At 37.9% G+C, this 24,810-nt stretch overlaps 1 protein-coding gene across 2 annotated transcripts in view; it reads right to left on the bottom strand.

The window, feature by feature from the left end:
- TBK1 (TANK binding kinase 1) overlaps nt 1–22,457 on the bottom strand; it is a 28,111-nt gene extending 5,654 nt beyond the window's left edge. The window contains exons 1-16 of one of the 2 annotated variants that reach the window (XM_057377104.1): nt 22,405–22,457; nt 18,388–18,506; nt 16,538–16,678; nt 15,605–15,734; nt 14,888–15,069; nt 13,918–14,078; nt 11,963–12,073; nt 10,096–10,275; nt 8,428–8,624; nt 7,164–7,222; nt 5,924–6,015; nt 5,378–5,479; nt 3,338–3,416; nt 2,351–2,472; nt 2,149–2,225; nt 1,791–1,830 (exon numbers count right to left, since the gene is read on the bottom strand). In XM_057377104.1, the coding sequence (XP_057233087.1) occupies nt 1,791–1,830; nt 2,149–2,225; nt 2,351–2,472; nt 3,338–3,416; nt 5,378–5,479; nt 5,924–6,015; nt 7,164–7,222; nt 8,428–8,624; nt 10,096–10,275; nt 11,963–12,073; nt 13,918–14,078; nt 14,888–15,069; nt 15,605–15,734; nt 16,538–16,678; nt 18,388–18,474 (1,760 nt within the window). In that variant the 5' untranslated portion in view covers nt 18,475–18,506; nt 22,405–22,457. Of the gene's footprint in view, nt 1–1,790; nt 1,831–2,148; nt 2,226–2,350; nt 2,473–3,337; nt 3,417–5,377; nt 5,480–5,923; nt 6,016–7,163; nt 7,223–8,427; nt 8,625–10,095; nt 10,276–11,962; nt 12,074–13,917; nt 14,079–14,887; nt 15,070–15,604; nt 15,735–16,537; nt 16,679–18,387; nt 18,507–21,747; nt 22,131–22,404 lie in introns of those variants that run through there. The other variant, XM_057377094.1, reaches the window with a different exon arrangement.
- Nucleotides 22,458–24,810: the final 2,353 nt, after the last annotated feature.

The raw sequence follows: 24,810 nt of genomic DNA, 5'->3' as shown, positions 1-24,810 counted from the left end.
AATTCTTGTTAGTGTGGCAGACAGTAGTCCCAGTGTAATTGCCTCGCCATGCTATGCATTGCACCAATAAGTGTAAGGGATACTGGAACACTACAGACTAACACCTACTTCTGTATTTCATAAAGTCTTGCATGATAGATATTGGTTAATTAAATTCTAGCTAGAGTGTAGCTGGACTGTCATCAGGAATGCATACCTATCATTCAACCAGAAAAAAAGAATTCAAATTGAGTGCTGGTCCCTTGTCTGCCTAGAGGTAAATATTACAAAGGCCAGCATCTGCTGCCAATAGGGCACAGTCCTTAACAAAAGTCACTGCCATTTCCCTCTGGGGTGAATCAAGTACAAAAAAAGATGGACTTAGGATCTCAACCTGTACAGTCCAAGGCAGATAACTGTGACAGAAAATATACCAGTATTCAAACCATGAAAACGAAGCATACTTATTTGAAGTAAATGATATTCTAATACAAGGGCATGGTTTTAATAGCAGAAAAATCTCTCCTCTGCTTGGCAGTTATCCAGTTTAGCTTTCACCATGGGAAGATCAAGTGGCATGGTTGTGCCCTCTGCATGATAGCTTTCTATCTGTAGTTGTCAGTGAAGCCACACTCATGGTAGCAAGAGCAAGACTTTTTAGAAAACTACATAAGTTTTTAGAAAACTACATGAATTTGTTCTAATGCAGCATTCAGCAAAGTCAAGGGAATAACTCAACTGACCAGCCACAGAGAATAATTTATTTACTTAAACATAAGCATCTAGCATCATGTGAGATAGAAACATAGAATGGTTTGGGTTGGAAGGGACCACAAAAATCATCTAGTTCCAACCCCCCCGTCATAAACCACTGCCAGAGATGGGGCAGCCACAACTTGTTGGGGCAACCTGTTCAAGCATCTCATCACCTTCACAGAGAAAAACTTCTTCAATGTATACAACCTAAATTGCCCCTCCTTCAGTTTGAAGCCATTACTCCTTGTCCTGTCACTACAGATCCTGATGAAGAGTCCCCCTGGATTCTTGTAGGCCCCTGTTTCAGCTACTGGATGGCTGCCAGGAGGTCTCCACGCAACCTTCTCTTCTTCAGCAAAGATATCCTGCCCTGCTTCTAACCACCTGTCCATAATGGCATAGGTTTCCCATCTGACCTGTATTCTACTTTCCAGTCTCAGAGAATGTCTCAGACACCTCAGGGCAACTTAAATGGCATTAGACATCTGCATATGAGGAACTGAATAAATCCCAAGACAAGTACAGAAGTATAGAATCCGTGGAGACTGATGGGAGTTGAGACCCAAGTGACACATAGATGCTTAATGTGGCCACCTTCCATGAGTGACAATTTTAAACAGCCATAGAGAATGGCATTAAAATTAATTTTGCATGCTGTATTTCCTATAAGATTAAATCATTCTAGAATTTCAGTTAGCTAGTCCATATTTTACTCCTTAGCTACAAAGTCATTTTAATCTTACTCAGGGCTTCTTCCTCCCTAAAAAAAAACAGGTAAAAGTGCATTTCCTATAAAACAGTTATGCCCACATAACACATAGGTACTTTGCATTTAGAAGGCCTATCACTGAAAAAGCTCTACAGCCAGAAAGCACCTCATTATCATATGCTAGTACCCCTACGTATTTAAGATATTTTAAAGAAATTTTTAATACAACAATCCTAAAGTGGTTACAATTTACAATAAAAATCAACAGGATGGGTTATTGGCATGAGCACCTGGAGGACACCTGAAAACAATCATGGTAGCTCCCATAGGTAACTTCAAAACTTACTTGTCAAACTTGTGTATTTGTTCTTCATTATAAGGAAGCCCTAGGATCAGAGCAGATGACAGACATTACCAGTCTAATTCTGTTAGTTGTATTTATGCAAAACTCTACTAAGTTTACCCATTTCCTCTACACTTTCCTTCTTCTGATATGTAAAAGTGGACATATACTTTTTTCCTCTTTTCCAGCCTTGAAATTCAAATTTATGGTATTAATAGTGGTTAATTTATTAATAAGAACCTACAGACAAATCCACTGTGGCGAACTCTCCATACCTACCACTAATACCTTAGTAAAACTTAGACTGAACTGTCCTTTGCATGACATTTTATGTTGAAAGTGAATCAAATAATTAACTTACTTCGTTCTGCTTTGTCTTTTTTGAACTGATAATAAATGTCTGTGATAGAAGACAGCAGCGCCTGCAGCCTTTCTGGACTAGAGTGACAMAAGGAAGAGAAAGGTATTTTATACATAAGCTCAAGTACTTATTAGTGAGTTTTATGAACTACAACTCAATGCAGAATTCAATACATATTAGAAAAACAAGTACAATTACTCACTTTCTGTCTTTTGGATGCATGCCTTCCTGATTTGCCCAGGTRTCGGTCAGTAAACCACCAGGAGAAAGTTTGGTTTTGATATCTTGAAGACTAGTTTCTATTGTGCCCTGAGAGCTGGAGAGCTACATAAGAGCAAGGAAGTTCAATCTTATCACTGGGTAAAGTGAAGAATTACTCGAGTATTACTTRAGCACATTAATACTATAGACCCATTTGTTTCACTGATCTCCATTAAAGAAATATGCCCTATTATCTGCCCAGGCTTTGCTAGAAGCAGATAAAGCAAGGTATTATTAAAGAAAGAATCGTATTTGATGCTGGCATTTCCTGTTAATTAAAATGTATTTTCTTTCAACAATAACTTCAACCTTTCACATATCCCTTATTTACTTTTACCCTTATTCGTTTGGTTTATTAAGAGTTCATATAACTACCCACATAATTCATACCTTCCTTTTTCTGCAGTTCATACAACCTTCAAAATAAAAATGCACTAATCATCTTTTGCTTTTAGAATGGAGAGCTTTATACCTGCTCCCAGTGTGTAAAGTTATATTCAATTTTTCTTGACATGTCTGGAAACATGATGAACATTTCAAAGCAGATCACTCTGAAATGTGTTTGTGTTTGTAACATTTTAGAAAGCCAATAAAGTAGTCAACAATTCCTTAAGGAAAGGAAAAAAATGGAAAAGAAAAGAAAAGCAAAGTAAAATATATTTCAAGGTCATAACTCTTGAGTATTTTAGAAAATGGGAATGTATTTTCAGGAACTTATTTTCACATTGAGGTAATATCAAAGGATTTGCTCTGTTTTCAGTGAGATATTTACATTGTTAAAATGTATTTTAACAACCATGGGCAATCTAGAAATTAGACATTCAAAATTCAGAGCTGTTATTCACAGAAGCCTGTGTTATCATGTATTTGGCTTTTTCTGTAGAAACACCATTTTCAGAATGGCAGGATAACTTCATAAGACACTTACACGTAAGAGCTTTGTGTGTATCTCTGAAATTTCATCCACTTCTGATGCTTCCAAGTTGATCTGCATCAAATTCTCATATCTAACCACCAAAAAGAAAAAAAAAGTTAAAAAAGAAAATAAACAAGCAGTGAATATACTTGAAGAATTTCTTGAATCCAGATCATAACAGTAACTGCCTTTTCTTGCATATGAAATACAGTCTCTGTCAAGCAACAACCATGTAACTGACAATGGAAACACTTCAGTTTTGAAAAAGCATTCCTTTGACTTTTTTCCTAAATTGGAACTGTTAAAATGAAGTTTCAAACTTCCATTCCTGAATTCCTTATTCTGTTATCATTATTTGTACTTGACAGGCAGTGGAAGACTATTTCCTGTCATCAAGTAATTTTTAAAATCTTATTAAACTAAAGGTACTTAAAAGCAGTCATTAACAAACTAATACTTCTGTATTACTTAGTACTTCACCAACATGCTTTTCTGAGAAAAAGCATACTGAGTTATTACATGTTTAAAGGCTCAGACAGTAGGACCATCTGTTCATATTGATACTTTCCATATGACCATAGCTCAAGTGCCAAATAAATTATTCAGGAAATTATTTTTCCTGTTGAATCTCATGTACATTTTATTTTTAAAAACATCATCACAAACAGCTCAACTGCTTTCAAAAAATACATATTTTGCTCAAGTTCAATACTTGGTTTGTCTTTTCAAATAAAGACTTTGCATTGTCATGCTTTGAAGCACAGCCCTGAAAAGGAAGGACAAACAAGAGGACAAGTCCTTTAGAAGACTTTTATGGAGCTAGCAAAAGTCAAACTGAAAATCCTGCCTCTTTGTAAGAAGCAAGAAGACCATGTGCAAACACATAGCAAATTTCTGTTCACACGAGAACTACTCCAGTTCACAAATGAATGTAATTTTTTTTCAAACTGCTACTCTGAGATACTCTTGAGTGCACCACAATCACAAGTCTGAACCACAGTCAACGACTGAACAAGATCTAGTCCTGCCAACTGGTGCAAACTGGCTTGAAGAGGATTTTGGGTTACTGCCCTGATGATTTGTAATTAGGCTGCACAGGTATAGCGTTATCTTGCAAGTTACCAAATTCACTATTTCACTGTTGTGTTTTTGCAGTGTTTTTGAAGTCAATACAAACTGACACACCTGAGTTTTAAGGTAGGTTTGTCACACACAGAGCAAATCTGTCAAAGCCTTGGGTATTCACCATTACTGCATACAAGGTGTTCCATTTGCACAGGCATAACAGCTCTGACAGGTTCAAGTATATTCTTAAATCTATTCTGCAAACCCAGTGGCTCTACGCACTGGGTTAACAACCCTCTTGTGGGTATCTGCATTTTCAGAGTAGCATGATGGCAAGTTGAGAGAATCCTTTGACTAAGACAGCATTTTGGGAAGACTGGCAGAAGGTTGAACAGGAAAACTACCACCCACAGAAGAATGCTAAGAAGAAGAGATATTTAAAGTTCCTATCACACTGCATAAGAGTAACGCTTTTTTGGGAGGGGGCAAGATGGGTGGCTTGGGTTGTTTGGGACTTTTTTTGCAGCTGCTCTGTGTTATATTTCAACATTAAAATTACTTTCACACAGAAAATACTAAAGTCTTAAAACTGTGTGAGGGAGAGTATTTAAAGTCATATGCAACCAAACTCAGTGACAAAAGCACTAATGAAAGCAAAGCTACTTGATTCTTTGTCCAGGCTTTTCTATAGCTTGTAGAGTCAACAAGAGCAAATGAGCTGAGTCCAAGAAGAAAGGAGAAAAAGAACACACACAATTATTACTCAATAGTAATTGTTCTTGTTAGGTTAAGGAGCAAAACTAACACTCTAATTTGAGTAACACATATGACTAAATCTGCTTAAGTCAGTGCCATCAGAAAATCCATGCTGACTCAAATTTAATTTTTATATGCAAAACTACTCCAAATAATCATGACTTAAAATAATGTTGTCACTAAAAATGACAATGAAAATATCAATGCATCTGTTGTAGTGCTTTTACTCACATTTTCTCAGCTTTCTCAATGTTTCTGCTGCAGAAATCCAGCCTGATGACAATCTCTGCCTTTTTATGAACCATTTCATTGTAATCATCCTTGATTATTTCACTAAAAAAGTGAAGTGTTAGTCTATAAAAAGAGTATTCAACTGCAATCCTACCACCAATCAGTAATACAAGAATATATCTGCAGCAATAACTGCCAGGAGGAATACCTTTCTGTTACAGATGCATTAACACCTCATATGTAATCCTCATATTAAAATACCACGTGCAAGCTGTTCATTTGTATCTGCACATTACCAGAGGTTAGACTTAAATTATTCACAGAAGAAAGTAAATTCATAAACACCTAACTTCTATTGTAATAAAAAGATGTATTTTTGTTTCCTTAATGACAGAAAAAAGGGAAAAATACAGAAAGTCTGTCCTTACTCAAGGATAAAGAAAACTTCCCAAGACATCGAGAGATCACAGAAGTATGTATTGATAATCAAGGCATATCTCAATTTTTAAAAGAAAAAAGCTTAATGAAATGCAATCAATTGCTTACATTAACCATCGAATTCCTTTTCGCATCAGCTCCTGGTAAAGTAGCAAAGAGCTGGCAACTCTACAGGCATAACATACAATACCAGTCACTGCCTGGAGGGAATAAAAACAACATAAGTATGATCTGCCATTCTCTTAACAATTGCTTCAAGCCATTACATCACAACAAAGCAACACAGATTAATAAAAGAAAGAGCAACATGAGGATGGCAGCTTAAAATGTGTAGCTTGGCCTAAGCGTTAGTCAAGCAACAACCAAACACCCATTACAAAGGCAGAACTAAACAYGGGTTTTCCTGTTGTGCTGAAGCATCTGTTAGGGATGCAAACAAATCTCACAAACAAAAATGATGTGACTTATAATTTCTGTTAAAGTCACAAGTACATTTCTTGAAGGGTTTAGGAATCAAGCACATACATTAAAGGGAACTTGTAAAAACGGATCCTTTTTTTAATTTTAAGGCTAGAGATTCCCTTCATTTACCCAATTCCACCTACAAGCTTGCTGCATTATTTAGAATTGAGAACAAAGTTTCAGATATTATAATTTACAGTATTTTAAGGAATGAGTATCAACTGATGCCTTTCTGTTTATTAATTTTCAAAATACTGGTATTTAAAGAGACATATACGTTCAGGACTACCGTGTCTGAACACAAGGCTCCTTGGCAGTCAATATTTCACATGCATAAACAGGTGTCACAAAGTCAAGYATGGCTGTGCATACATTCAGTAGATTTAGAAAAACAACCAAAAGAATGAAACATCCTTGTCTTCTACAGATTCTGGTAATTTTTGAGAGGCAACAGAATTCTACCCCTGTGAAGAGTCCTAGAAACTCCTCCCTAATGAGCAAGAGTTATTTTTCTAATGTTAAATTTTGTACCATCAGAGGTGAAGTTATGAGGCTTCTAACTAACTTCAGAACTACACAGTGTCAGGCTCCTTTCTCCCCCAACACTGAATTATACAGTAATAGAGCAATTTGAATGTAGAAGACTGGAAGTTCTTCTAAAGACTGGGTTTGTCTTTAAAAAAAAAAAAAGAACCATTTTTTTATACAATGTAGGGCTTTAGTATACTTTTAGATCCTTTTGTCAACAAATGTATTTCTATCACTTAGAATCCTCACTGGCATATTAAAATAGTTTTATTGACAATATTAATTTGAAAATAAAGTAGCTGTCATTTCAGTATCATTATCCAAGACAGGTATATAACCTAAAATGGTAATTACTCACTTTAGCCATACTGGCATCTCCATCCAAATCATAACGTTGATGTACTTTAGGAAGTAAAACTGAAACATAAAAAAAAAAAAGTGTATTTTCTTATTTTCCGGAAGAGACTTCAAAAGTTCAGATTGTTTTCCCTCCCCACCCCAAACACTACTTTTATGCCTTTTAATATCATGTGGCTCTCATACACACCTTTAAAATTGGCCTTTGGCTAAAATGTTTTAAATAACTTGGTATCTTCAGCAAATTGTCCTTTACTTCCTTTTCCAGACTTACTTCTGAACATGCTGCCCAGCACAGATTTCATGCATGTCTCYACTAGCAATCTCTCTCCATTGACAGCGCCAACTGTTTCTCTCTGCTTTTCAGCGTCCTTGTTTGCCTCAATGGGAAACCATTCTCATTTTATCTTATGGCTGCTTAGTTTCACTAACACTCTTAAGGGCAGGACTTCACCAAAAAGCTTTTTTAAACCTCAGGTAGCCCCTATCAACTGAATCTCCTTTGTTTGCCTGCTCTCTGACAGCTTCAGAAAGCTCTGTGACACAATATAAAGTTCCTGTTGAATCTTCCAGAAACAGCTCACCTATCCACACTCTTCAGCACCTCTGTGTGAATGCCAGCTGGCCTGAACAGTCAGCATTTAGGGTGTACCGCAAAAGTAACACCGACCTCTCAACTGCAGCCATGTCTTCCAGCTCATCATTTATAACAAAAGGACTCTGGCACACGTCCCTCTAAAATTCTCTCAATGATAAATGGAAATTCAAAACCTCAATTTCTTTTTTTTTCTCCATGTTATGGCATTACCTTATCTTCTGAGCAAATGTACATTTTAACGACCTCCTCTGTTAACTGACAGGCTAATCACATTAAATGGCAAATTAAAAATAAAGTCAAACTTGACTTTCTACTTAGTGAGTAATGGAAAAAAACAATCAGGTTTGAATTACTTTCTATAATGTTTCTTTCTACTTGTTTAAAGTGTCAAGTGGTGCTTCAAGAAAGCACCACTATGTCTTGGCACAGAAATGTTCAGGTTCAAAGGACTTGGAACATTACAAGCACCTACTGTTTCTGTAAAAATGTTCTGGATTCTCAGTAGTTTTGAAATACATTGGATGACATACTTGGAACTTCAGATATCAAGAAAGGAAAATTTCCAATACTATTTCTAGAGACATAACACACATAAAACAATTACATTAAGTAACCCAAACTATTTACAAAAGACAGCTATAAGAAAGGAGCAATTACTTTAATATACCTTCTTCATAGATTAATCCAACAATGTTCACAGCCTCCCTGCTTACTACAAAGATAGGATTCTCCTCAGTTGTTCTGGGGAAGTGCTGTGCCAATTTGCCAGGATCTAGTATTAAGCGCCGGCCTTCATATATAAGTTCTTGGTTCTGAGATGGTATTTTTGTCTGTTTGTAGACCAACTCATGAAATATAGCAGCTCTATAATGCAAACAATATAAATGGTAGCAGTTAGACTCACTACAATAGTTCAACAATTCAGATTTTGTATTATTTAAATAAAAATTGCTTTTATTTTTGATTAATTAAGAACTGGGTTTATACATAAAGCACTTGACTTTGAAGTAGAAAAAAAAGCAGCACTCTGCCCAAGGCTCCAGTTTGCTGTTAAAAAAATAAATGCTATTTCCTGCAAAATATCAAACTTCCTTTCTACGTCTGATTTTCAAAGCATGTCTGTTGAAACAAACTTGCTCTGGGTCTGAAGGTCAGTAAAAACAGGCAACACCAGAAGAGGGGAAGCAAGCATACTTAAGTTTTCTAAGGCATACACTTTTCTTCAAAGGAGATGGATGGTCTCTCCAAAAGAAAAGTCTGGTGTTTTACATGTCAAAAATTTAAATTCAGCTGTAACCTAACAGATAGCCAGATTATTACTTAAAACAACCGTGATAAGAAAGACCAAAGACACTTCAGAATTTCATTTACAGCAATCAACAGATACACGTATAAAACTTAAAATACTACTACACCTCTGCCCCCTCCAGAAAAGCCCCACCACAAAAACCTATCACCACAACAGCAACAAAAAAMCCAAACCAAATGAAACTAGCAAAACCTCCTACAAGGAAGGGAAAGCTTCAATACGCTAACAGGAAGGGCCAGTTTGCCTCCTGTGCAGCACTAGTACACTATCGCTTCTTAATACTACAGCTAGTGTATAAATAACTATACATGTAAATAATAATAAAAAAATAGAAGCAAGATTTCTCTGCAAAAACAGTACTTGGGCTCTCTCACCTAAAATAAAATAAAAATGTTAGAGTAGAAAATGGCTAGAACTGTAGTTACACATTTGATGAAACAGCAGTATGTATACATGTATTAGAAATCAACACACCTTACAGTTTTTAACATCAGCACTTCATGGTCATAAAGTGAATCCCATATAAATCAGGATCCTAAACTGCACCAATTAGCACTTCAGAGCCCTGTGAGAGTTTTTCATCAAAGACAATGCGTGCATTTTGTATGACTGGGACAAGACAAGCAAGAGATGAATACAGTCTCTAGAAAACCACTTTGTAAATAAGTAACATATACAATGTAGGATAAGCTGGCCTCTGTTGTGAAAGCCGACATACTGTTAACTCATCAAGGATTAAGTCTGTGTTCTGTCATTAAATAAGACTAAGTTTAAGATCAGTTGATTTGACCTTCAATGACTTTATTTTTATTTTTGGTCAACATGCTTCTATATGCACTATGACTATGAAGGAGAATTGAACCCTTTTCACTTTCTCAGATAAAGTGCCAAGGAAAGGGCACTGAATTTGTAACACTGGTGACATGAGGTCACAGGCTACTGAATTAGTAACCGTGGTGATCTGAGGTCACAGTGCTGTTAGCCTGAACAAGAGCAAAGTAAACAAAATAGAGAGAGAACACTTACGTATTATAGTTGTGAATATAAACTTTGTGCAAGGTCATCTGCTGTAATGAAAAGATGTGGATTATTATTCGGTGCAGTATGTCACTTGTCTCTGCAAAAAACTGATCAAATCCCCAGCATTTTTCTTGGTCTGCTTCAAGAATATTCGCAAGGACAGGTGTGAGCAGTACTTGCAGACCCCTAGAGGACAGCAGGAAGAGATGAGACAGCTTGGATCTACTTGAAATACTTTAGCTTGCAACCAATTGCAATACTTCATTTTACTTGTCTCATAAGTAAACACCTGTTATCATTTAAAGAACATGTTAGTGCCTTTCTTTCCTTCACAGAGCAACAAAATGTTCAATGGCAATGTCCATTATTTTTCATTAATACATGTACTTTAATTCTTTCATTTTTAGGTTTAACTATCAAGTATTTGAGAAATTCTACAGACACTGCAAAAAATACATCAAATTTAAAATTCTACACTGTAGAACTGAGGCTGCCTTCTGCCATTGTAGTAGCATTTTTCCCAGCTCACCCTACACACCACAGTGTATCACTTTGAAGGAAGCTACTGCCATTTAGGATTTGCTGGTGGATATGCTTGTGTGAGCACACTATGTTGCTTTCAATCAAAACCAGCTGGGTTAGCGAAGACTCATTATTTCAACTGTCAACGCTAAGAATTCATCCTGATTGAGATGGGGCTAAATTAGTACTATGCACATGCAGCTTGAATGCTGCAAAAACCCCTGCGCAACTATTGCCTTACAATTGTTACTATTCTAGGAGAAAAGTCAGCTTAAATTTCTTGCATTTCTACCTTGAGCATCTGAATGGTAAGGAACTTTACGGATCCTACTTGTACATTATCATGAACAACTCTGAAATTTTAACATTATGTACATATCAAGCCTGAACCCAGCAGCAGAACTGCTAAAATTCTGAAGCAAGCTCCAGCAGCTTACTAGCACACCAATGACCCCATTAGAGGTCAGTGGATGCTGTTCACAAACTCTCTTTAATACTAAACTTGTAGCACTAAATACTGTTTAAATGCTACTTAAAAGTATTACTGTGAACAGAGGTTTCATTTCAAGCAGTTCAATTATGGAGAATAAAAAGAGGAAACAAATAAGCAGTATCATGAAAAACATACAAATTTCAAGTTCTGCACACTCTAAACTAATGAATTGATATAAACTAGACTTTGACCCTACACCCCTTAAAGATGTACATATTTGCCTTTCAGAAAAGTTTGCTTCTAGAGTCTCTTCMTAGAACAATTTATTTCCTTCTTTACCATGAAGGATTAGGAACTTCAGAGTACAGAAGAAATCTCAAGAAGATAACTAGGTAAATGGGTTATGGGAGGTGCTTTCAAGGTCACACCAAAATAAGATCTTTCACGGCTCTTCCTACTGAATATTATGGACATATGAAACAAAAGCATTATGGTAAAATTGAAAAGATACTATGAATGTGTGTTAAAATGTGATGATGTGACCTTTTTCCTTGCAAAAAGTAAGCCTCTGAACTCTCTTGGCTTATCATTTCCTTCCTGCTGCCTAATCTTTGTCATGTCTGAAGTCACATTCTAGCAAGAAATGAGGGTCAAAATTATTGATTCCTCGTTCCTGAAGGTGGAGAAAATGCAGTAATAATCTTTCTTCTACTCAAACCACAACAGATTCCCAGGTGCTCATTTGTAAATTAGCAATCATAAACCTATTTGGATAGCTGGGAAGAACACTTAATAACCAAGTATCAGACCGTACCAATGTACTGAAGAGATCAAAGACACAATCCTAGAAAATAACTAAAAAAGGCTCAATCAAGAGGCATTGAAACATTTTGTGAACATTTGTAAGTTCAAACTTACTTTGAAAGGCTACAAGAAATAGGCATCTCCCAGCTCCACTCAATAGGTCCATTTTCTGCTTTCTGTATTCCAGAAATAGCACCAGAAGGCTTTCCAGTGATTATTTTATACCTGCAATACATATCAAAAATAATGGATACTTCAACTATTACCTCTTACATACACATAGGAAGATAACTAATCCTCAAAGGAGCAGCAATAATACTAATTTAAACAGCATGTTGGCCTAAATTTGTAGACTGTCTAATAATTAGGAAGCTTCACTTACAAGCCGACAGAGCAGCACTAAAAGAGTAAAGAATGAAAAGCTGTGCTGTGTCTACCTCTGCCTCAGGGAAAAGTTCAGGAGATATTTGCAGCATATTGAAAGAAACCAAAGGTTTTCACAATGGTTAATTACTCAAAGTCAATTCAATTTAGACATTACTAGGACTAACTTCTGTTATGTCCATAGCAAGAGATGGAAATTTAGCCCCCCCAGAGTGGCTTGGGCATAGAGAGGGAACATCTAGAAACCTGGATATAATTTGGCATTATATAACTTTGTATTGCATAGGCAAGTATTTCTCACATTTCTCATGAAATGAATGAGAAGCAACAGGCTTTTTGCAACAGAAAATTTCAGTTGTGCTTTCTCTTTTCGGAGGGTAAGGTACATACAAAACATCTCTCAAGCAGCTACAATAAGAATTCCTGTGGGACAAAAAAAATCACAAGACAGGCAATGTCTTCAACTAAGAAAACTGGAGTCAGCTTACTCAGTCAGAGTACCAAAACAGAGATGTTATTGATGTATTACAGCTCAATATATTGCTTTATTTTTAAAATGCAACACACAGAAAAGCAAAACAGAACCAGACTAAGATGAAACAGGAATCAAATACAATCATCACATCACAGACTCAGGAGCTGCTGCTGTTATCTTCAGCTGCAGTCCACAACTATATAACTCAAATGTCAGTCTCATGCGCGGTGCACTCATTTCAAGACTGCTGGGGAAGACCATAATTTAAAGGACAACAAAAATGTGTAGCACTGAAATCCCATTTCAGAACATCATCATTTTGCCCGAGTATCCAAGTTATATACATACACTTCAACAGACCAGCCTAGTGCCATGCTGAAGGAAAAATGTGTGGAAAATCATCAGCGTTTTTGGGAAGCTCAGTTCAGGTCTTTCTCAATTCAGATTCTTCATTCAGGTCTTAAGGTGCCATACAAGTGAAATTCTGTTGAAGCAGAATGTTTCTACTGATTTTGGCTGGGATAGAGTTCATTTTCTTCATAGTACTGTATGGTACTGTGATGTGGATTTGTGACCGAAACAGCGTTAGTAACACAGCCACATTTAGCAATTGCTAAGCAGTGCTTACACAGAATTAAGGCGTTTTCTAATTTTCTACTGCCCCACCCGCAAGTACACTGGGGGCAGGCCAGAAGTTGAAAGGGGACACAGGAGACAGCTGACCTAAAGGATAGCCCATAACATACCATATTGCTCAGCAACAGAAGCCAAGGACAAAGTGGGGAAGAATTTGCCAGTGTGGCATTTGGTCAGGCACTGACCAGGCGTAAGTTGTCTGGTTGTGAGCAATTGGGGAATTTTCTACATTACTTTTCTTGATTTTGTTTCCCTTTGTGTTTAAGAGGCAAGAGTTGCCATTTGTCGTGGGCTTTTTTTTTTTATTTATTAAACTGTCTTTAAATCAACCCATGAGTTTTTGCACTTTTACCCTTTCAATTCTCTTCCCCATCCCACTACAGAGGAATGAGCGAACAGCTGTGTGATGCTCAGCTGTCTACTGGGGCTGTACCGCAACAAAAGAGTATTTTTCCCTAAATATTTTCACTGTTTAAATGTTTGTTATATGTGTGTAGGATTCTTTGCTAAAAAAAGCATTTCAAGGGCTGATTTAATTTACCAACAGATAAAATACTCCCCCTAAATTACCTACATCACTTCCTTATTTCTGCGAGGTCCTTCAAAAGGTCGGAAAGGCAAACTCCCTGTTGCAGCATGGTAAAAAGTCACCCCTATGCTCCACAGATCAACGGTTGCTCCATACTTTTTCTGATGCTCTTTTCTCAAAACTGCTCGCTCATACATATCAGGATGCTAAGGAGAAAAAAAAAAAAAAACAATTAGAATTGCTTTATGAAGCTTTATAAAGACAAAAACCCAATCTTATCCTTCCACAGCAAAGTAATTTGTCAGTCTAAACTTTCAGTTCTTTAAAAAATCAAAGCTTGCTTGTATCAAAGAAGTTGCTTAAAATATTCTGACAAATATCACTATATTCCTAGGTATGACAGTCCTTTTTATTAAAAAGTTTGCAAAAAATATTTTAAAACTCAGCTGAAGTGTGACTACTAGTATAAAAGACCACTAAAGAAGAGAAGAAATTCAGTACGCCTCCAGATGATTTTGCAACAGCAGAAAACAAATTGAAAAAAAATCCATAGAGGAGAGTATCAGTTATGATGCACATGTGGGAAAACATGGCAGGAAGAAAATCATGCTAAGATGCTTGTCTTGATACTTCTATATCTGCCTCTCTTTTGTTATCCAAGGTTTCACATGAATCTTAACTACACCTAATGTCATCCAAGTAGATCAAACACAAAGTAAAGCATATCTACAGAGATAAAGGCAAATACATTCATAACTAAAATATTGTTGTTCCTCCTTTCACACAAGGCAACAGTTGAAGCTGGACCAGGAAATCATGGCAAGGCTGATGTATTTACATCAGCAGAAGATGGTGTGGCCCAAGGCAAAAAAGTCCTGTGGAAAGTTGCAAAAAAAATTACAATACTAAAGTTTAAATACTAATTCCCAGCAACCTGACTTTCACCTAGTCAACAATAATCATGCCTCAGGCTTCAAACATTTCTTCAACAGAAAATGAAATCATATGGGCTTACTAAATACTCTTCTGTGCCATAGAGCGAAACAAATTGTTCATCATCTTCAAGTTCTCTTGCAGCACCGAAGTCTGTAAGTTTGTAAACAGACTGACCATCTTCACCTATAACACGCATTATATTGCCTGGTTTGATGTCACGGTGCACTATTCCATTCTCACGGAGATGATTCATCCCAGCCACTTCAATTAAAAAAATAAATACAGAATTCATGTACACATTGTGACACACACTGCAGACACTGAATTGTAACTGAYGCTAAGAAGACATGCTTATGTTCTCACTGGGAAATGGGAATGAGAAGGGACACTCAATTAACAAAAAGACCATGACAATACATTGTTTTTTTTTTCTTTTCCAAACACCAAATTACAGTATTTCTTGCTCTCAGTAACATTTTTCTCATAAAGCAATGGAGGAAAATTTTCTGCTCTTTCTGCTCTTATGAAATTATCTCTAGAAGTCAGTTCAATATGTGAAAAGCAATCTTGAAATAAAGAAAAACAATCTATCAATACTTTAAATAGAAATGGCTTCTTAATGCAGCTACCTATACCAAAGTAGACACAAATAAAATATGTGATTCCATATGACCGTAACAATTTGTTCAATTAGTTGACAGTCACTTAAATTTGTCTCTTGCTATTTTAAGATACACAAAACAAGTATGAGTTTGCTTCAGTCAAAAAATCAGACCAAAGAACAAAGTCTACATACCCACATCTCTCAAAACAATTAAGAACTCAGACTCTGGCAAACCAAAGGCATTAGATGGCTCCTCTAAAACTGTGTACAAACTCCCACACGGACAAAATTCCATAACTAGTACTTTGTGTCTAGTAGTTGTCTGAAAAAAAAAGAATCAGAAGAGATTAAGTATCTGATAATTGTGACACCAATGTCAGAAATCATTTACAACCACGAGATCTTATTTTCAAAAAAGAAAAGAAAAAYAAAATCTATAGCTATACCATAAATCCCTTTCTAGTGATCTTCAAAAGAAGGGCAGGTGGATTTTTATACTGTTTCAAGCATTCTAACTTGGAGAGGGGAAAAAAACTCAGAAAGCCTCAAGTTCTAGGCACCAACAGGTTGACTGCAGTATTGACAGGTGGATAAATGAGAAACTACACACCATAAGTGCTGAGAGTACTGACTGTGCTTCTTTACTCATCTCAGCATCTGGATTCTTTCAACTGATCAGTCTCAGTTCAGCTGCTGCAATTTATACTATTATACAGTTCTACATGTCCCATCTCACCATTTTAGTTGGATGCAATGGAAAAGTGTACAATTGTCAGGATTACCAAAATTCCTTCAACTACCAAAAAGTTCCACTACTCAACTGTTAAATACATGTAGGTAGTTTAAAAACCCTAATTCAAGATAAAACTTGAGACAGTGGCTTCTTGCGATGAAGAATCATAACCTGTGCCTACACACTGAAGGTGTTTCACCTACTGAAAGCAAACATATTCTTTCAACAGCAACAACCAAGAAGAAAGAAAGTAAAGAAAGAAAGTGGGAGTGTTTGTATCATAATATATGCTACAATTCTTTAAAAATGTAACTATATGCTCTATAGTTAGGGTAACTAAAAAAACCCTTGGTTACTTCCATGCAACTCAGATCACAACTACAATTCATTACCTCTTCCTCGATGGCAAACAATTTGACAATGTTCTTATGATTTAGCTTCTTCAAAACTTCAAACTCTCGCATCTGAACATCCACAGGACGAAGGAAACTTATACTATTAAATACTTTGACAGCGTATAAATCTCCAGTTTTCTGTTGAAAACAAACAAACTACTCATCAAACCGAAGCAAAAGATTGTAAATGTGTAAATGTACACATAGAAATTATCCAAGCATTTTGAGATCTTCTGTTGCACATGTGAGCATAACTAGACTAGAAATATCTCAAAATAGTGTTTTGTGCTAAGATGGAAATAAAGATTCTGCTAAAAAAATGATTTTTTTTTAGTTTAATATAGACTAGAAGCAAGCAGTCTAGCAAAACGGAAACTCATTAGGTCATAAAATCTAGGTGTTTTTAGAAAAAAAAAAGAACTATTAGCATAAGAAAGGCTACACATTTAAGAATTACTCATAATCTTAGCTGAAAAATATTTTTTCAGCAAGAGTTACTTGCACAAATCAATGAGGCACACACATACTCGGATTGCTTAAGCTAAATGACAGTTTTCAGTAGCTGAATGTTGCTCTCTTTCTTTATTGCTCTGTTTGCATTGATAAACCGGTATCTTGTTTTTTCAAAGAGAGTTTCGAGCACTATGTGCCACTGATGTAAAATCCAGAAACAGTCAAACTCATATAATAAATGTCAGAAGCTTAATCAGATTTAAGTTCTCAAGTAGGACTAAGACCCAACATGCACATGGAACAACAGCACCAGCTGGAAGTGCAACTCCTGTCCCCCTTAGGGCAAARAACCTCCCTGTGCCCACTCTAGGAATCAGCTTGCACTAGCAGTTTGTGCAACAGATTCTTTCTGAGGACACAGCTTCCTGTGCTTAGACAAGGCTGTGCTGCACACTTACATGCATCCAGTAAAAGCTTGCTCCCATTGACAATGAGCTGCAGGTCACAGGCTCAGACTAGTGAGGGTGATGACAGGTGCAACCATGAAACTGGTTTACAGGGGAATCATTCTGTGTTGAAATTCACTCACCCAGAAAAGCATATGAACTGCTAAATTATTGCGGAACGTTGCTTCACACTTAAATGTGAACACAGAAACAATATCGCTTATAAATAGCTTCATAGTGATTTCACACAGACTCTCATTACTGTAAGGGAACTTTCACAACTATACTTATCTTCACTGTGTGAGACATACTGTGAAATTCATAGGAATAAAATGACCTACACATGTAAGGTCATTTTAGCCCCTCACTCAGGCTGCAACATACACATCAGTGGATCATTTACATGGCAAAAAAATTACTATTTTGCACTGATTACTCAAGGCATGCCACCAAGAAAACATTTAACATTCAAAAATTGACTTACAGACAACAACTAACAATAGCTTCATGCACAACAAGAATATTTCACTTCCAATACAAAAGCATAAAAATCACCAAACAGGTGACTTTAAACAGGTTTTAAAAGAACAGATAAAAACAGATGAAAAGACAATTTAACAAAGATATAACTCATAGAATCATGTAACAGAAACTGGTAGGTCACTTATTCCTATTCAACTTCTTAAATAAGGATTATTTGCTTCCATAAAACTTAAGAAAAAAGGAAGAAGAATTAATAACTGTTAATATTTTACAAGGAAAAACAAATTACAAACAAGAACAATTAAAAAAAACCTTCAAAATCTAACTACAGAACTCCAATTCAATGGACAAATATTGAAAATGAAGCATGAATGATTATACTGATACATTAGCTTTAGGCCTAAATCTTGACTTTTTTTTTGTTGATTTCATGAAGCTACTTGTATATGAAAATTCCTCACAAACCTTCTGTCGGCCTCGGAAAACATTTGCAGTCGCTCCCTGTCCTAGAATGTCGGACAACAGCCAGAGGTAATTTGAAGTGCTCTGCATCTTTGCACTTTGATTAGAGTTTTCTTTTTCACCTTAAAAACAGAAAGTTCAATACATTGAATTATAATTTACTAAAATACATGAAATGGACTTACTTTAATTAGAAGGAAATAGACCCAAACCCCAGCTGTAACTCCAAAGACATGGAGAATTAAGGACAACCAAGTAGAAGAAGTGAAACATGGAAACAAAAAGAAGCCCAACAATCAAAACTAATGCCATTGACACAATACCTCTCTGCATTTAATCTCTGTATTCCCAAAATTTTGTTTGAAAAATCAACAGGAAAGCTGAAAGCTTTGTAATTCCTTTGCTGTCATACATGGTGTCTAAATTATAAAGTAACAAAATCTACAGAAAAGAGTCAAAAACACATGCACAAGGTCTTCTAAAGGTCAGCAAGACCTGAATTCCATTATTCTGTACACATACCAAAGAATAGACATTAGAGATGACGGCAAATGTGTATACAGATACTTTAGATCACTTTGGCTCTGCAAGTTGCATTTCAGTAGAACTGTAAGGGAACTGGACTAACAACTCACAAAAAGCTATTTTTATATGCACTGGAAAAAAGTCACAATCGACACAAGTATTTTCATCCACTTGCTAGAACCAGCAATTACTACTGAAAGAAATTCAGAGACATTTCTCTCTTTTCTAAAATTTCATACTGGGTATGCCACACCTAGAGAGACAGCCTGGCTTCCCCAACCTTCCTGAAATGTGAACTGTTAAAATACTTGGGCCTTCACAGATTCAAAAGAAAAAGAAAAAAAGTTTGATTAAATTAAAATTATTAACGTGAAAGTTTACAACTGTCAGATTTTCCGGCTTGCCAAAACAGTGGGAGCTGCAGGTGAATACCTTTAACTTCTTGGTTTAATTAACATATTGATTTTGCCATTAAAACTAGCAAAAGGCTCTAAAATGAAAGATGCTGCTTCCCAAACAATCTCAAAAACAAAATGGCAACTGGAACAAGTTATGCTCCAACAGCAGCAATCCTTGGTCAGCTTGGCTGGGGACACCGCATGTTACTTGCACGTGTTACCTGACAGGAAACTGCTGATACTCAAAGGAAGAAGCCTTTCTTGTAACTACTGAAGAAGAGGCATGACAGAACTTCCTGCGTTTGTTACCAGAAGGTGACTGGCACTTTCTGAGAGTTCCCTGGTGCACAAGGTCACACAGGAGCCTCTCAGTGTGCAGCACAGGAGAGYGGAGAAAGCCGCACACCAGCCACTATTCTCCCATCCTGCCCCGGACGCCAGCTGGAGCACACGCTGTGCACTGCTGCTGATCCTACCGTGCTGCTATGCAGACACACACATTTCTTGTGACTCTGAACACATTTCTCTATATGTAGTGACTGCAGATTTCATACTTTCATTTAGCTATTCGCTCATGTGAGATGAGAAGCTCCTTGCAAAGCTGCCCCAGAACATGCAGGCAATGACATGTAGCATACAAAATGCAAAGACCTGACATTACTCTACAATTAACTGAGTCATGCAGCAATGCCATTTCAAAATCTAGATGAAGCTCTTAATGCCTCTGGAAGGAATAAAAGGTTTTATGTACAATCTAAACAAAAAACAAAAAAAAAAAAACCAACCTAACACCACATTCCCAACCCTTATAATTCTTGGTTAACTCTGACAAGACAATTTGCAATAGTAGCATAAAATGACTTCTCCCATCAGGCAATTACTATAGATGCCAAAGAGTTATCCATGATGCAGACACAGAAGGTAAGGAAGAGAGGATGCAAAGAAATAATGCACAGCCTACTCTGTAAACCATGTCAAATCTTCAAATTAAAACATTCCTCATAATTAAAACCCTGCTCATTACAAGCCAGCTGGCACATTACCAGTAAACATGTAATTTGTGATTTACTTCAAAACAATATTCATTAGACTCATATCAAGATACAGAAACATTATAAATCCTTTCGAAATCAGACAAAAAGTGCACAGAAACTCTTCTCCAAAGTCTACTCATACAACAAAAAAATTAGAAGCCTCTTAAGAAACTGAATTACTACATTTGCCAAAATGATAAGGATGAGGTAGTTTATGCACAAGATCAGCTCTTTTCCTTTACCTTCTTAAATTAGCACAAAGGCCAATGGATGAAAAAACAAAAGGACATGTCTGCAACAGATAATCTTCAGTATAATTCGGCAGTTATTAAGAAAAACCCCAATCCATCAAGTCATTAATAGATTCTCAAGGTCTGGGCTTTTTTTCCCTCTTAAAACTATAAATATGCCAGTATCAATCCCAGGGTACATATTAAGTGGCAAAACAAAGCATCACATTATTATACTTGTTTTGTTAAAAGAGTATGTTCTTTTTGGCAAAGTCTTCACTTTTAAGGTATAAAGTCTCGTTCAGCTTTAGCCTTCAAATTACACTAATTAGATCACATAACATGTTAGGCCTCCTTTGATTTAATAGTTTGCATTCTCTAACAGAGTCATAACTGATCTTTGCTGAACACTCAGCAAGTAGCTTTTTCATATCTTCCACTATATTCCTAAATCAAGTAACTAAGGGTTTCTATAAAAACTATAAAAATTTTAAAAATTAAGGTCTACCTGTATGATGGATCCTGTCACTAAAGTTAATGCTGAACTATTTCTTCACATCTCACTTATAGTCATGAAGTTTGGTATGAGTCAAAAGCTCCTCATACACATCTAATGAAATCTCTCCTGATAGCAGTTTGATTTATCATCCCCCCACAATTCAGTATTTCAAGGGCTTGGCAGCTACTTATTGGAAGATTTTACTGAATATTTTTCTGTTTCTGGTCACGATACTACTTTTAAAATTTGTCAGCAGAGGGGATTGTACTGAAAAAACACTGTATTGTTAATGTGATGTTTTTAAACTCCCAATGCTTTGAGGCAGGAGTACTGGCTGCTTCTAATTAGCATGAAGTTTTCTGTTACCTCAGGTATGCAGGATAAGCACACGAAGCAGGTATGGCTCCCCTGTTGACAGCTGCAATGAACAGCTTCACCAGGCAAGCAGGGACAGATTATGAAGTTAAAACTATGGCTTTTTCTGCTTACAAGCAAGATTCTAAGCGCCACCAAAGCCAAGAGGCAAAGTGCTGAGATTCCAAATAAATGTTATTTAGAGTCTGGCAACTATTGAGGTTTTATACTTCCCTGCATACCCTCTTTCAAGGCTTAAAGAAGMAGCTTCTCCTAAAGCTCGTGCTTCCTACCCCTGCTTTCTTTAGTTATAACCTCCTTACGGGAGTTTCCAGTCCAACAGCTGGCATCTGAATCATGGAAATACCCGCTCTTGGTCACACCAGGTGCTGCTTGAACCCTAAGGAAACACACATTCTCCCAAAGGCACATAAAACAAACGGCAAGCCTGGCTCCAGTGCTGCTCATCACCCCTGCTCTCGACATATCCAGTCCGTAATGCAGGAAGAGAACTCGGCCTGTCTGGGACTGTAGCTCCTGGAAACCAGCGGAGGGCCACGGTGGGGTACGGCGGGCTCATCGCTACATCAGGACGAGCTTCCCGAGGCAAAACTTTAACAACTCCTTCAGCCGCGAAGGGGACGCCGCTTATTAAGGCACATTCACAGGGACAGCAGTCAGCCAGACCAGGGCAAGGGCCGGGCCCCGGGCACGCCGCCGAGGCCACGGGCCGGCCGTGTCTCGTCCGTCCCGGGCTCCGCCGCTGCCTCGGGGCGCGCCGCCGCCATCCGCGACGCGGCAGCTCCCGGGAAGGCCCCGCCGCCGCCCCGGGAAACTGAAACCACCGCGCCCGGCGGCGGCCGCCTCCCCTCGGCACCAGCGCGGTGGCGGCGAGGGCAAGCGGCCGCCGCAGCCCACCTCGGCTCGGCCCTCCGCGGCCACCGCGAACCCTCCCTGCCCGGCCCCGCAGCCCCACGCACCAGCCGCCTCCCGCCGGCCTGCCCAGCGCCCCGGCCGCTTCCGGCTTCCTGCCGCGGCGCGGGGAGGCGGAGCGGCACAGGCACCGCCCGGGCGGCGCAGGCACCGCTCCCTGGCACCGCCTCAGGGCCCGCTCCGCGCTTTGGGGACSAGGGAGCGCCGCTCGCCCCTGAGGCGGTGGGCTGCGGGGCAGGGAAAGGTCCGGAGAACATGGGGCAGTGGAAACCGGATGTTCTGTAAAAGTGCTCACTCCACCGTTGGCGCGATGTTCCTAAGGGGCTCGGAGCGGTTTCGGAGAGGGTTCCCTGGTGATTTTTTTCTGCGCCATCGGTCCGAGGGACGTTTCGCTGCCTCTGCCCCCGCCCCAGACCACCGAGCCAGAGCTGTGGGACCTGCCTCCCCCCGGCAGGCTCAAGGAATACCAGGGAAAAATGTTTTCCTGGTACGGTAATTTCTGTTTCACCTTTTCTAAACCTCACGAAATCGTGGTAGTTTTCACACCTCTGCTTCCGCTCAGTTTTTACTGATATCTTTTAACAAAGTTCCTGGCTGGTTTATTCCTATGGGTTGTCTGTATTATTGCTGTTCCAATAAATTATCTAATCAAAAATATTGATAACTTTGCAATTTATGCCTAATGTAATTTGATCATAATTATAGTGGGGAAATAGTGAAATTTTTTTTCTCCTCCCGCGACTAGCCTTTTTTATGATTCTCTACATTTTCTGTTGAGGAATTGACAGCCTGGTCACAGGCTTTGTTATTATCTTACCTTTCTTGACTTCTACCACAAGTCTAGTTTTTCTCTGCTTCACTTGTTACATGGCACTAAGTCCTCCTTAGGGAAACTGATGAATTGACTTTGATGCATTTATGGTCTTTATCTATAAATGCTTAATTTATGTTCCCCATAACATAAGATCCCCATCTGAGCTTTGCTTTATAAAGCTACATTTTAGAGGGAATAGTTCATCACTATGCTTGTGTTCCTACTGTCCATCTTTCAAAACACTAAAGTGATCCTCAGCAGTTACATGGTTTATTTCTGTTACCCTTTCCTCTGTATCCAGCTTTGCAAGCCATATTTTTTTATCAGGTGAATACGCAGCAGGCAGCTTTCTCTTCTTTAGAAACATTAATCAGATTGTTAATATGGATTTTAGCAAGGGACCCCACAAAATCAAGAAAACGCCTGTCAACTTTTCTTTGTGGAATGTATTTGCTTCCACTTTTGAATAAAAAATGGATATTTTAAATCACAGTCTCATTCAGGATGGATGAGCTCTCTGTCCAGAGACCTGCTCAAAGCACTGTCAGTGCTGACTTCAGACCAGGTTCCCCAGGACTTTACTTACTTTAGGTCACATCTCAGATGCAGGGCCACCCAGCCCTGGGGCTGGCCACTGCTCTCACTGTAGTGACCATGCCATGTGCTTTCCCCAGTTCTTGGAGCAATTAAAAAGATTCATATGGTTTTCGTATCCAAATGGTTCATTTTTTTAGGGTATGTCTGCAACATAATCAGTGATCCTTATGCACAGAAGATCTTCTCTAACCTTTAAATGTTTCACAGCATGAATCAGAGGAAAACGTTATGTCCAATTTAAGAATAGGAAAAAACCAGACGCCAAAAAGGAAAGTGACATTGCAATTCTAATTTTTTTACTTGACTTGCTTCCACTTCTTTTTAATGGGAACTCGGAAGGCTTCTAGTGCTAYGGGAGAAAATGAAATAGAGCACTGATATGGCAGCAAAGGAAGAGAAACACAACTGTGAAACTGGGAAATATGAAAAGTACCACAAGCACTCATTCTGTGATACAACAAACCAAATAACAAGTAACCTTTGATTAAACACCTATAAATCAGGAACAAAATCTTGCAGAAGTGACAGTGTCCTATTGAAGAGTAGTAAAGGTACCTTCTTCCTTCAGTGAAAAATGAAGGTGGCAGTATCCTCAAAACATCACCACACTCTGATCCTGGATGCTGCTTTTGAACCACCTTCCCATTTATTTTTCAATTAAAGTGAACRAAGAACACAGCACTACAGAGTCTAGGAAAAATGCCCATCTGATTATGCTAGAGGTAAGTCAGCTTTTTACCATGGACTTCAGTTCAGGAGGAAAGTATTAAATCCCATGCATGGCAAGACTTGAACTTTCTCCTGCCCCTATGAAATAGTTACAAAAACCTGTCATTATAAAATTCAAAAAGTAGAAGTAGCAGCATTCTACTAAAAATCACTTTATAGACCATCGACACTACTGAAATATTGCAGTGAATGCAATTTTTTCTTTCTGCCAGCATCTTCCACATGCAAGGGAGCAATAGTTACCTAAGCATGAAAAAAATTGCCAGGTTCTACTCAAATGTAACAGCCAGAAGATTCAAGAATGCTGTGGCTT

This window comes from Malurus melanocephalus, unplaced genomic scaffold (genome assembly GCF_030028575.1).
Source record: "Malurus melanocephalus ecotype Western Australia unplaced genomic scaffold, MMel_1.1 scaffold_10, whole genome shotgun sequence".
NCBI classification, from domain to species: Eukaryota; Metazoa; Chordata; class Aves; order Passeriformes; family Maluridae; genus Malurus; species Malurus melanocephalus.
This window is presented reverse-complemented; position numbering and strand designations above follow the sequence as displayed.